At 34.7% G+C, this 13,935-nt stretch overlaps 1 protein-coding gene across 5 annotated transcripts in view; it reads right to left on the bottom strand.

Annotated features, from left to right (window-relative positions):
- Positions 1-13,935, bottom strand: part of LOC120343481 (electroneutral sodium bicarbonate exchanger 1-like) — a 40,578-nt gene that overhangs the window by 2,607 nt on the left and 24,036 nt on the right. For all 5 annotated transcript variants that reach the window (XM_039412683.2, XM_039412675.2, XM_039412709.2 and 2 more), the window contains 15 exons: positions 11,191-11,365; positions 10,738-10,871; positions 10,593-10,666; positions 9,923-10,023; positions 9,372-9,442; positions 8,987-9,105; positions 7,862-7,968; positions 7,350-7,502; positions 5,888-6,001; positions 5,145-5,306; positions 2,169-2,481; positions 1,659-1,843; positions 848-1,006; positions 545-630; positions 33-143 (listed from right to left, as the gene is read on the bottom strand). In XM_039412683.2, the coding sequence (XP_039268617.2) occupies positions 33-143; positions 545-630; positions 848-1,006; positions 1,659-1,843; positions 2,169-2,481; positions 5,145-5,306; positions 5,888-6,001; positions 7,350-7,502; positions 7,862-7,968; positions 8,987-9,105; positions 9,372-9,442; positions 9,923-10,023; positions 10,593-10,666; positions 10,738-10,871; positions 11,191-11,365 (2,064 nt within the window). The remainder of the gene's footprint in view (positions 1-32; positions 144-544; positions 631-847; positions 1,007-1,658; positions 1,844-2,168; positions 2,482-5,144; positions 5,307-5,887; positions 6,002-7,349; positions 7,503-7,861; positions 7,969-8,986; positions 9,106-9,371; positions 9,443-9,922; positions 10,024-10,592; positions 10,667-10,737; positions 10,872-11,190; positions 11,366-13,935) is intronic.

Below are 13,935 nucleotides of genomic sequence, written 5' to 3'. Positions count from 1 at the left end.
CTTTAGCATGGAGTCAGTGTCTTGCAACCTACCTTTCTTTTAAATCTGTTCCTGAACCTCCAAGTTCGTTTCTAACGATTGTTTTCCAAATCGCTGTTTGTGCCATTTCCTTCGTGATATTTATACTTGTTGGTTCGTCAGGACTAGAATAATAAAGTTTTTATTGAAATAACAACGAATAATAAAGATAGTGGCCTCAAAAGCCAAAGAATTTAGGAAAAGGCTGGCGAAATGCACATTGTTACATCAGAGTCAGATCCTCAAACTCATCTGAGGTAAGTTGGAGTGAAGAGTTAAAATTTTATTCTGGTTTTTGGACCCAAATTTTCAAAACTAAAATAGGAACAGAATTTTGTCACTTTAATATGGTTTACGATAATTTTTTTTTACGAATGGCTTGCAGGTGAAGGCTTAAGGAATTTCAATCAAATGACTCCACATCTCCATAGGCACCAGTATGAAAATTCTTAAGCACTATGTAGATAGAGTAGTAGCAAGGAGAACTTAAATTAAAAATTCTCGAAAATGGATGGGGTACACATACTTGTATTTGATTTCAGAAACAGGGATTTTCAAAACTTTCCCATCTTGTAGAGGTACGTTGACTGTTCCTTGTCCAGACATTGCAAGCTTTACAAAAAAAAATAAAAAGGATATTTCAATGTAAATATATATCATGTTCTTGGCTTCATTCTGAGAAATCTGCAGTTAATGGCTAGGCACCAAAATTGAAAATATTAAAAAGAAAACGAATCAAAAAACAGAGAAAATTTTCAATTTATTCTCATACAAACAACCCAAATCATCATATGTCCTTGATAAAGTGTTTTAAATTATAATAACACACCAAATCTTGTTTATTTTGGTCTTCTTGCTCTTTACGCTTCTTCGAATCCTCTTTCCTCTTTTTAGTTGATTCAGGCATGATATCATCCAGCCAAAACAATTCTTCTTGTGAGAATATACAATAATCGAATGCTTTTCGAACTCCGACAAGAGCGGCAACCTGTTAATTATAGGTTAACAACATGAAGCAGTGCTAGTATAGTCTGCATCGCAAGGCCAGTCTTAACTATTGCGGGGCTCCATGAAATTTATTTGAGTAGAGATGAAGATAGTGACTGAAAATTGATATTTCGTAATAGAAAATGGCTGAAATAAAATTGAATTTCTCATATCCAAGAGAGAATCCGGACAAAATCATTGTAAATTGAACTTGATAATGCAGAATTGATAGCCTAGTCCATGTTTTTATGTTAGAGTAAATATACATACAATATTACAGATATTGGGCCATTGTTTTTTTTAACTTCCTATATTTTAAAGCAGAGGTGTGCAACCTGCGGCCCACGGTAAAGGGGCGGGTCACTTTTGGGGTGGTGCCAGACGAGTTTTTAATATAATCTAGTATGTGTGAGTAATTCCTTTGCAGTGCCTATATCAGGGCTTGTGCAAAGCGAGCAACGCATGTCACAAGATCAATCTCCAAAATTTTTGTGACAACAACCACTAGAAAGCCTATGTTAAGTGAAGGTGCGGCCCATGGTTTCATCTAGTTATTTGTATCTAGCTCTCATGTATTAAAGGTAGCACACCCCTGTTTTACAGCATCAAAAGTCTGACCATCGAATCACAGACGGATGAAACAAAAATCTCACCATCATTGGAAATATAATAGAGACTGGTTTTGTAGACTTGATAACCCACAGAAGTACGAGACCAACGACTTGAAAAAACGTGAACAAGTAGACTTTAGGTAAAGGTACATGACGAAGGTAAATGAAGTCGGGTTGATGTTTCGGAGGCATAAATATAAGTTTGCACCTGTCGATGAACTGTACACCTGAAAAAGAAATTTCATTTACTCAGCGATTGGCCCTCACAAGGCAATAATAAAGTAGTCACTCACATGAAAAGATGTATAAACAGCCATATCAACACTAATAAACACTCAGTCACTCTGGTTTTCATACTCGGTCAGTTACTCACTCTGGGTTCACTCTTAATATGTCTCTTAAACAAGCAGCATTGGCAGCAGATTAGGTGTTTACTCTACAATAAAATCGTTTTAAAACAAAGAAATTATATTTTTATACGACGCTCATTAAAGCATTTTCCTTCTGAATAAAGAATTGTACATACAGTCACTATTACAACTATTAATTTACCTTTGAGAGATGACACTCCCATGTACAGAAAAACTCCATATAGCACCGGCATGGGGATGTACGCCAAAATCGGGGTCATGAATACGGACAAGCCGATAAGTACAAAGATCATAATTCCAGTGACCCTTTGTTCACGGACCCCTAAAAATTTCGGGGTTTCTCCTGGGGCTGCTGACTCGGACTCCATTTTCAAAGAGTTGACATGGGTGATACTGAGAACGGTTGCGGCTACGAACCAAGGTAATCCGAGTATGGAACACAATATCATCATTATTGATACGACAAGAAGATCCAAATGATAACCGCACCCTTTCTGTTAAAGTGAATTGTAGAAACTGTTTAATGTGATTTCTCATTGGTTCCTTGCAGTTGTAAATTTTTTATCTACACGATACTTATTCAAGCTCCAAGGGACGCTCTGAACAAGCTTCTACTGATATTAACAATATGTGAGAAGCTATTTTTTCAATGACAGTTATCTTCCCTGCTCGACTTCGCCAACCCAATTCAATACAACTTGGGTGAAATGGCAGGCACGGAAAAATTGAAATCACACAATTTAACCCAACATATAAAATTGTTTATGTGTGTGTGAAAAGAATGAAGTGTGAAATGAATCATACTATGTATACAAATTTACTAATATATCTACAAAATTGTGAATTTTACATATTTTAGAGCAGTTTTTCTTAAAATTTCATAATAAGCATCCCCTTTCAATGGACTTTTAGCACTTGCTTGGTAATAAAAATACCTACGGTAGTTTAGATTTCCATCAGTTATTTTATGTATCATGCTTAATAATTGGAAATCAATAAACAAAAGCAATAGAATCAGAATCTTGAATGGGGCCTAGCGAAGGCTTTCTTTCGTTCACGGCCCCCAGAGAACTGCTCGAGGGGCCCCCTAGAGCAGTGGTTCTTAAACTGGGGGGCGCGAGAAGATTTTAGGGGGGGCGCGAAAGATTTCAAGAAACCACACTTGAGACTTTATTTTGCTTAGCCAATTTAATATTTGAAATTTCATTTAACTCGTCGTCTTGTTGCTTTATAATTTTGTGTCGTAAAATGATGCAAAATGACCCTTTTCTTTCACTACTCACTACCAGACTACGCGTGGCAAAATAGGATAAGCATGCGTGAATATGCGTTGAAATTGATTACTGTGTTAACGGTTCTGCGAGCATTGATTTCCTTGCTTAGTGTCGTAACAATGACCAATCAGCATTAAGTCAACAATGACGGTACAATAGAAGTCGGTCAGACAGATGTTCGAGCATGGCTGTTAACGTTTTGTCGTTTTCGTGGTTTTGTGTATTAGCCTATTTGACAGCTTTCAGTTGTGTCTCCAAAAATAGCTGTATATCGAATACCTTAATTTTCATCATATTTTTCGATGAGCTGTAGATTAGTTGCAATAAGTAATAAAACTTGATACCGCAAACTCTGTGATGACCTAACTTATGCCATAAGTATCTGTAAGCGGCACACAGTATTTAGTTTTGGATAAAATTGACAGTTTTGACCATTTGATGTATATCTTTTCTTTGGGCTGAAAACGTACATATATTTAATTGCACTTTTCCATTTTGTAAACTGTATTGTTTGTAATCTCATCAGGTAGATTGGCTTTGAATATTTGAGAAGTTGAGCAAGCCATGAAGTCTGCAATCGTTGTGTATTGTCAGAAACAGTAGATTGACTTTTGAATATAGCTCAGTAGTGATGTTATGAAGTAGTTTAACAATTGAGTGAGTTTTTACGTAATCATTTATTGCATTTAGTTTAGATTTAGTTGAAATTTAGTTGTATTGCAAAATGAGCGGGAAAAAGAGAAAGTATGATGAAGATTATCTTAGGTATGGCTTCATATATACCACAGTGAAGGGTGAGGTTGTACCGCAATGCATTTTGTGCTTTGAAAATCTCAGCAATGACGCTATGAGGCCAACTCGCTTACAGCGACATCTTAAAACAAAGCACCCTGCACATCAGGAAAAACCTTTAGCTTTTTTTCAAAGCAAAAAGGATTCATTTAAAAAAATGAGGACTTGTAGCATAAATTCATTTTGTCAGTCGCCTTCTGCAGATGTAGTAGAAGCTTCTTTTGAAATTGCTCATATGATTGCGAAGCAGAAAAAACCGCACAGTATAGGGGAGACATTGATAAAACCGAGTATTTTAAAAGCTGCTAGTCTTGTTTTGGGAGAGGCGAGCAGTAAGAAACTTGCAAAGATTTCTCTTTCGGATTCTACAATTAAAACAAGAATTGATGAGATTGCACACGACATTGAACTTCAGGTTATCGAAAAAATAAAGCTGTCGCCATTTTTCGCCATACAATGTGACGAAACTACTGATGTTGCCAACTTGTGTCAGTTGTTGGTATATGTCCGTTTTGTAGGATCAAGTTCAATTGAAGAAGACATGCTCCTTTGCAAACCTCTCTCAACCAAGCAACTTGCAAGAAGAATTTTTGGATATGAAATTTGATTCATCTGCAAAAGACGACTTTGAAGCCATGCCGCTAACCGACTTCTGGGCAAAATATGTACGCATATATAAGAGAGTAGGTAGCGTAGCAATACGCACTCTGCTTCCGTTTTCATCTACCTACCTTTGTGAAAGCGGGTTTTCTACTCTGGTGAATATAAAGCCAAAACAACGGAATAAACTTCAATGTGAATCAGATATGAGATGTGCGTTATCTGCTACAGTTCCTCGAATTAAATTACTTGTTTCGCAAAAACAGATTCACCCCTCTCATTGACGTTATTTGTGAATAAAATCTTGTTTCGTTGAATGCATGTTTGTGCCTCAATTTAGGGGGGGGGGGGGGGCGCGAAATCTGTACGATTTTTCAAAGGGGGGCGCGGCTCAAAAAGTTTAAGAACCACTGCCCTAGAGGGATCAAGAGCCCAGTTTAATACACCCTATTCAAAGTAAAGGAAAACAAAACAAAATTCAATAAACCAACCTTTAGCTTATTTTCCTTCCTGTTGACAATAACTGCTGTGATCTGTTGATCCATAAATATAAGAATCGTGCAGAGTAACGCAGGAACAATAGCAAGAGGGATTGTCCACCATTCATTCTCTCCAAGGGGGCTGATCAACCAAGTCCTATCTTCTCTTGTAGGCTGCAAAACCGAATTTTAAATGAAGAAATATCTGACAAAGCTTGGTCCTGGCATAGTATACATATACTTGTTTGATAAGCTTGATCGAACATAATTCCAAATTGGAATTTTCACAATAAATGTTTACAAGTTATTATATCAGACCTCTGACTCTGAGCAAGGATCTACATAAGCATTCCATAGAATGAAATCGAAAAATAGTTTGTGAGGACCACACTCGTAATTTCGCCTAAGAGATGTTTTTTACACTTCGACTCAGAATAAAACCTTACACAAGCAGTCTATTATACGCAAAGATTACTATGTTGAAAAAAAAAGGAAATTTTCAATTTCGCAAGTTCTATCTAACAACGTACGACATTCTGAGTAAGGTGGTATAACAAATATACGCATAAAGCATAACAGCATGTTGGAATTTCAATTTGCAAAAAAGGTGCTCCTGAAATATGCGAACCAAGATGGCACACAACCTGTACATAGTATGTGTACCAGGTTAGGGTTATCAGGTTGTGTGCCATCTTAATGCACATACTTTGGGAGCGCCACGAAAAAATGCATTCAAAAAAATTCTGTATATTTACCCTGAAAGAGTCTGGAACGAGCAGTTTAGGTGTATTAAGCTTCATTAGGATATCGAAGAGCACCATTAAAGCGATTGCGATTGTAACAGAAAAATCGCTTATAATTGAGCGGACCTAAGAATAAAAAAATATATGATATTCACGAAAGCATTTAGATCACGAATAAGAATGTTACAAACTTACAATATATTTCTAATACTGTTATCTGTTTATTAGGGTTACCCATTCGCCGAATAAATTTCTATGTCAGAATTATTTTCCAATAATTTTTTCTATATAAAATTTGCCATTTCTTAGATCAGGGGTCTCCAACTCCAAACATGTCGCGGGCCGCAAACCAAGAAACCAAGAAAAAATGGGTATCTGAATGTATTGTGTTGAAATTACATTGAATCTGACAGTAAACAGGACATGAAACATATTCATTCACTTGTGCTTGATATGTAGTCTCGATGTTTGGCCTTATTTTGCGTTAGTCGAGTGCGGAAGGCTGACTTGCTAACTTTCATAGTCGAAAAAACTGCTAGCAAATATAAGAATAAGAACTGCCAAAAATCGCAGGTATGCAAAGTGAATCTGCAATTAGCTTTGCAAACCTTTCTTCGGGCACAATGGACTGACCGAAAGTCGTTTATTTCGTCACAATGAACATGCGAAATGAAAATATTGCATTTATAATTGCATTATAACAATATAATAAAACATGAACGTGGACAACGGGGGAATTTTGCTTCACTTTTCACAGTTTGTCTGTCCGGACTCTTAATAATAAATGACACAATAAAACCTACTATTAGTTGACATCGTACTAATTTAGTTTTTTGTGGAAAAATCCCAACCATGACGCAGGCCGCAAAAAAATCGGTTGGAGACCCCGTGTTGTTCAACCCCGCGTGTTGGAGACCCCTGTCTTAGATACTTCCCAGACCCTATTGAGTCTTGAATTGCTATTAAACTGAAAGAAACTGAAAGCTGATGTTAAAATTTGTATCTGTGACAACAGTATGAGTAAATTTCTTTCACTTATGAATGAATTAGTCTTTGAGACATTTCTTTGAGGAGATAAACATAAAAGTTTCAGAAAAAACTTTCTGTTACATTTACATATATAGCAGTTGCGAATGGAGCTGGAGTTGAACTTTCAAACTGCCCGAAATTGAAGTCTGAATTTTTCAAGTCAGGAGATTGAATTTTAAACTTTCAATGATGACAATAAAAGTCTTCAGAAACACAACAAGCATCAAGTTTACTAATCATTCTTAACAGTCCAATCACGCCACTTATTTTATCAATAGTCAATTTTTGAGTACGAGTCAAAATTTTGAGTACGAGTCAAAATTTTTCCTCACCCATGAGTAGGACTAGGAGTCACATTTTTATCAATTTGAAATCTGAGATGAATCAGTCCTTTTAGCAATACCAGCTCAAAAAATTAAACAAAATCGCATTCCTCATTGCTTACCTTAGTTGGGAAGAATCGTGACAGTTTCAAGCCTTTTAAGTACATTGAAATCGTAAAAGTACCAAAGAAGAGAATAACAGACATCAGCATACCATCAGGTGTATAAGGGCATGATTCTCCGACAAGATGTCCACAAAAACTCTCAATACAGGTCTGCGAACAATACAAAAACGGTATTAAAATGCAATTATATATAAAAGGATTAAATGATAAAGCTAAGATGAAAATGAAGGTGCTATACAGGGTGTTCAAATCTTACAATTTGTGTTTTGTTATTAGTAACAGTCTTCGACGTTATAAAGCGAAGATTTGTGTTGAATTTTATAACATAAAATACAGCAAAAACATGATTTTACTGCTTATTAGGACTATAGTTGAATTTTAAAGTTTGAAAATCTTGAGAAAAAAAACTATGCGTGAAACGCAGCACATGGTCAAATATTAGAAAATGAACAATTTTGAATACTGTTTTTTTCCCTCTAAATATGACAATAACAGAGGCCATAACTCACAGGTTTGTCCAAGGCATTCCATGTAACATTGTTGATATCAGAAACGTTAAAATTAATTCCGTCATATGAGCAAGTATACGCAGCTTCATCAGTTCTGTATAGTGAACCTGGAAAGAGAGTATCAAAAAGAAACTTAATAACGGGTTTATTCATGAAATTTTGTGAAAATTTCCCATTAGTGAAACAAAAAATAGGGTAGCTTATAATTAAATAGGTGAGTATTCTATATTCCTATATCACAAGTAATTTCTGACATATGGTATATTTCAATTTAATTCTATTTCTCAAACTGGGAGCGCCAAGTAATTCTCTGGGGGCCATTCTGGCGATTTCTGGGGGCCAGGTGTCATTTGGGTCCAAATAGTTGCTAAAATAGATGTTTTCAAAAAACATTAATTCTACAACTTTATTAACTAAAAATTTTTAAGCACCGACATTAAAAACGCTTTATATTCTTCTATTTAATTCAAGTCAGGACAATAGATTCTTCATTTCCATTGTAACAAAACCCCATTAAAAATGAGACAATCACATAGACCATTTTTGGCGATTAAAATATGACAGCTTACTCAAATACAGACTATTATACAACGTGGAGAGTATAATTCCGCAAAGCATATCGAACCAACAGAAATACTATTTGTTTAAGAGCTGACAGAATAAATTACATATTACAGTAAATGGAGCACGTCAATGTTTGAATTAAACCAAAGATTAAATTAGTGGTGTCCCGCCAATACATAGCAAATATTTATTGAGGTTGTCTTAGACAAATACATACTGTCGGAATTGAAATAAAATTTTCCTACTATACTAAATGTCTTCCAATTTGCTCAAATAATGATTTGCCATGCAAGGCCCTAAATTGGCACACAAATTGTGCACTCAGTGAGTTGTGATTTAATTTTATCATAGATTGGCAAAGTATAAACTATCAAAGTCTATACTGAAAAGTTCTATCTGTATGAGTGGGAGTAATGAAATCCATAATTATATATATGCTTTCAATTTCTTATCTTCTGTACCAAGATGGCGCACAACCTAAACCCTAACCTGGTACATATACTATGATCAGGTTGTGCGCCATCTTGATGCACATATTTTTGGAGGTCCCAAATATCTCACCATTAATATGCATGCCATGAGATTTCAGTGCTTTTTCCTTTGATTCGAATTTAATCTGCTCATAATCCAAGTTCTCTGTGATGTTGTAGGACGTAAGATTTGGAGCGGCACATTCACATCTACAATGATAGAAAAAATTGTAATAAGATGAGGGGAAAGACATCATAGTGTACAAGACAGTGTAAGAGTTTTAAAGATTGGTCATGGCCATAACTCATCTATGATCTCTGTTGAGCCGAGTGGGAATAGTTTCGAGAAAGAGAGTCAAAAGCTGAATGAGGAGAAAGTATAATATCAAATAGTACGAAAATGAGACGAATTTTAGTAAACTGCGTTTAAAAAAGTGTATGACGATATTGTCGTTTTCTTCTCTACCCACACTCACCCGTAAAACGTCACCAAATCTCCATTCCATCCATACCATATTTGAAGTTTGTCACCAATTGAAATCAATTTCTGAATTGAATTTATTAATTAATTATAAATTGAACTATATAATTATTATTTACAATTGAGAAATTAGCAAATGGAAACTACCAACTTATGACATATCATTCAAAAGAAAAAAATATTGTATGATTTACATAGTGGTGCTCGTGAAGTTTGTGTGCCAATATGGAGTTAACTAATTTTGTTCGCTTATTTTACATCAAGTTTTGTAAAGGGACGAAAACCTATGGGCAAGGGGTTTATATTCATTAGGCAAACACAGACAGTCCCCGAACTCTTAATGGAACTAAAATAACGAAAATCGGAATGAAATTATGGCCTAAACCTAACATGGAGTACCTTCATAGTTGATATATGTTTATAAACTACAAAGAATGGAATTTCAAAAGTAGGGCCATTAGGGTTGAGATTCACTCGAAGTGGGCCACGGGTTATTAGAGTTTGAGAACTACAGACCTAATTCCAGTATTAGTAAAAAAAAATTACCTTAAAAGCCTCAAAAATGAAAATCAGGGAGATCAGTGCTGAAAATGTTTCTTCTGTATACCTGGTGATGTATTGAACGAGACTGCTGGCGTCCGTTGCCACTAAATGAAGACAAAAGAATTCTGCTATAAACAAGGCTCAGCACAAGAATCCATTTAAAAATACACAAAAAAACACTTTGTTCTAAAAAGACGACTTTGCCACAAAAAAACCTTCTATAAGAATCCACTCAAAGATACAGACGGTACTATTATGCTTTTTGAAGAACTGGGATTTTACCAGCTAAACATGGCTCACCCACCTCTTCACATTATGGGTGGCCAGGGGCTCAAATTCAAGATCGATGGCCATCATGCTAGGCCAATTCAAAAAATCTGAAACTTTGAAAAAAAACTTTCTTAAATAGTGTAAAACAGAGTGTGCAACAGGCGGCCCGGTCCGCCAAACCATTAAGTGTGGCCCTTGTCATCACTCAGATTTTTCCAATCATGCATAAAGTCCTAATCTGACATTTTTTTGAAAAGGTGCTCACAAGGATAAAAATACATAATGATTTTTTGCTCTCGTCGCTGCGTTTAATCTTTCGTCGTGTTGCCCGGTGTAAGGCTAAGCGTTAGTCACATAGTGGCTACACCTGGAATATTTGTTCGTCAAAAAAACTTCTTTATACCTAGTATTATGCAGAATACGCCAGTCCAAGTACCGATCCACCATCGTATAGGCAGATACTCCATCCCAGCTGACCTGTAATATTGTAATAATACCAATAAAATTTAATAATAGGTAAATGTAAAATACGCGAAAAAAATACCTACGTGCATATATCGAACATGATCTTCTCAAAAACTAAGATGGGACCAGTGCTACCAATAATAGTCAGTGGTTGTCCAGAAAATAAATGAAAAGCTGTACCAGCCATCGCAGCACCAAAAATGGATTCCATAGCACTCTAAAAAAGTAATGAATAATATGCAAATAAATAAACATTTTAACAGACGATAGTTACTGGTAGGTATGATAAAGACTGCCTTGAAACGAACAAAAAAAGATCATATTTTTTCCTCTTCAGTTTGTTACTGAAGTTGAGTTAAAATTTCGTTCAACTTAAATTCTGCGTCAAAAGTTGTTTTAGTCCAGAGCGGGAATCATACTTTAGAGTCACATTCTCTCTAGCATCTTCGCTCGGAGTAAATTTTCACATCCCTGTGTGCCAGATTCACATATTTTAAAAAATGTTCATGAAGAAAACAAAAATACATGAAACTTACTATATAATTATGCGTGGCATCTCCGAGAAGACCTCCGAACGTAACGATAGGTGTGAGTACCGCAAAGTAGAGAAAAATGAAGGAAGCAACGCATTGAATACTTAGTGCATCTCGAAAATCTGATACGAAAAATGGTGCTTTGCGTTTGATATCAGCAACCAGACCACCAAACAACCTAAACAATAAAATGTGGTAAAATATTACAAAATAAAAAAATAGTATAGTATCAACTTGTTAAAAAAAGCAAAGAATATAAAAATTATGATTATGTGTAACGTAAATCATAGAATTTTTCCAAGTTAACTTTTATTTAAGAATTTATATTTATATGACTTTAGCTGTAAACAAGGCACTGTACAAGCGGCCATTGCAAGGGAAAAAGTCAATATATTTTGAAACGACTTTTTCAGGTTCGGCCCTGCGTGAGGTGGTGGGCGTGCTACTTGAACGTGAACTTGAACGTTTCAATACAGGTTTTTCTTTATCTTCAATAAATATTAGTGTATTGTCAGACGAGTACGTGAGCAAGTCTTGTCAATCACATTTCTGTTCACCTATTTGTAGATATGTTATTGTACCTGTAATACATGTGTGAACAATTAAGCAAACATTTAGTGCAGCAATTGCTGCAATATGCTGTTATACTTTGCATTTTTCCAAAGACTTTACTCAATTTGACACAATGAAAATACCTTCAAAGTTTGTTTTGTACTTTACAATGTTCATTATAATTGCATTAGTAGTTTCAATACAGGTTTTTCTCTATCTTCAATAAATATTAGTGTATTGTCTGACGAGTACGTGAGCAAGTCTTGTCAATCCCATTTCTGTTTACTAATTTGTAGATATATTGTTGTACTTGTCCATAACACATCAGCAGACTACTTTGGCGAACATTTAGTACAGCATTTGCTGCAAAAAAGCTGTTAGGTATTGCTTTTTTTTTAATGTCAGCAAAATTGAAATATTGGAAAAGTATTGCAAATTGGCCCCTTAAATATGTGCTATGGTAATTAAAATATAAGTTTTGTGAGATGGACATGGGTGTCCACGAAGTCCTGTCACTTACAATTGAAATTTTGTTATGAAGTCAGTTCTTAATATATCTTAACCAGATTCGTTTAATTTTAATCAGTGTTCATTTAAGTTATTCTTTACTTCATTCAACACACCTTTTTATGCCTATCATTAGTTGCACGAAGCACATCAAAGTGCTTTTACCTAATCCAATACTAGACTTTATAAAAACACCATGTTATCTGAGAGTTCACAAATGTTGTTATCGAGTTATAGTTTGTTTTGTACTTCACAATGTTCATTATAGTTGCATTAGTAGTTTCAATATAGATTTTTTTTATCTTCAATAAATATTAGTTGATTGTCTGACAAGTATGCAGGCAAGTCAATTACGTTTTCTGTTTGCTAATTTGTAAATATATTGTTGTACTTGTCTACAATACGTCAGCGAACTATTAAGCAAACATTTAGTACAGCATTGGCTGCAAAAAAGCTGTTAAGTATTGCCACCTTGTTATTTGAAATGTCCTATATTTTCAGTGGTAAACAAAGTTGTTGGGCATAATTTGACAGTCTTCTGATTTGGCTTCGAAAATAATCTAGTTATACTATTCTAAAGTGAAATTGATTGCAACACAAAATTTTGAAATTTTCAAGATTTTTTATGCAGGCATCGCTACGTTTACTTATACCGCCGAAAAGTAGTCGAATACAAAAGTTTGTTGCTTGGGAAAAAGTGAAGTCAAGCAGGCAATTTAATTTCAGTATAACATATAACAAACAAAAATATTCCCAATCTAAAAAATTTTGACTCCGTTTAGAAAAAAACAAAATTTGATATCAAAATCTTTGAATTCTTTCTTCGATAGACTGTTTTAAGATTGCTAAAAGAACCTAATGATTTTTGAGAGAGAATATAATGTATACAAAGGCAATATACAGCAACAATAATAATATGTAATTTCTGATAATCTGAAAATTGCATTTCACAACAATGCTGCAATCTCTGTGGTAAAATACTAAAACCTGTATTTACGCCCGGCCGATAAGGAATTAAAATATGATAAACGAAAGATATCAAATTTCATAATGATAATGTATAATAATAAATTTATTGATATGACGATGCAAACGCATGTACTGATGGAGGTCAAACCGGTATGATTTCTTAGTAACCCTATATTATATAATGTACAAACAAGTGTTTCTTTTCATTCATATTTCGATTCATATAACTCTAAACAATGCTTCAATTGTTTTACATCAGTATCCAATTTCTCAAAAATAAATTTTGTATTGTTAAGTCATTTGTGCAATTGTGACCAAACAATAGAGTACTGACCCCATGGGTAAAACAATACAACCTGGAATGCGATTGATCGTCATTGTAACTATCACGTATGCCGAGATTATTTTTGCACCAATCAAAAATGAACACTGAATCATACCTAAGCAGCTTATGGTCAGCGAACTGGACATTGTTCTGGTAATTTAATTCTTATTGGTGATTTTTGAAGGTCATTTAGGCTATAGTTGTGATTAGTAAAACAGGGTGTCCATAAAGACTTGTTACAATTTCAAATTTTGTTATGAGGCCAGTTCCTAATATATCTTGATCAGGTTTATTTTCTATTATTGTGTTTATATAAGTACTTTTACGGTAAGGGATAACAAACTACAGTATATATGATATTGATAAATTTCCTTTGCAATTCAAATAATTTTTTG

The sequence above is a fragment of the Styela clava genome, chromosome 1, assembly GCF_964204865.1.
Source record: "Styela clava chromosome 1, kaStyClav1.hap1.2, whole genome shotgun sequence".
Taxonomy (NCBI): Eukaryota; Metazoa; Chordata; class Ascidiacea; order Stolidobranchia; family Styelidae; genus Styela; species Styela clava.
Note: the sequence above shows the minus strand (reverse complement) of the source record. Positions and strands in the feature narration are given on the sequence as shown.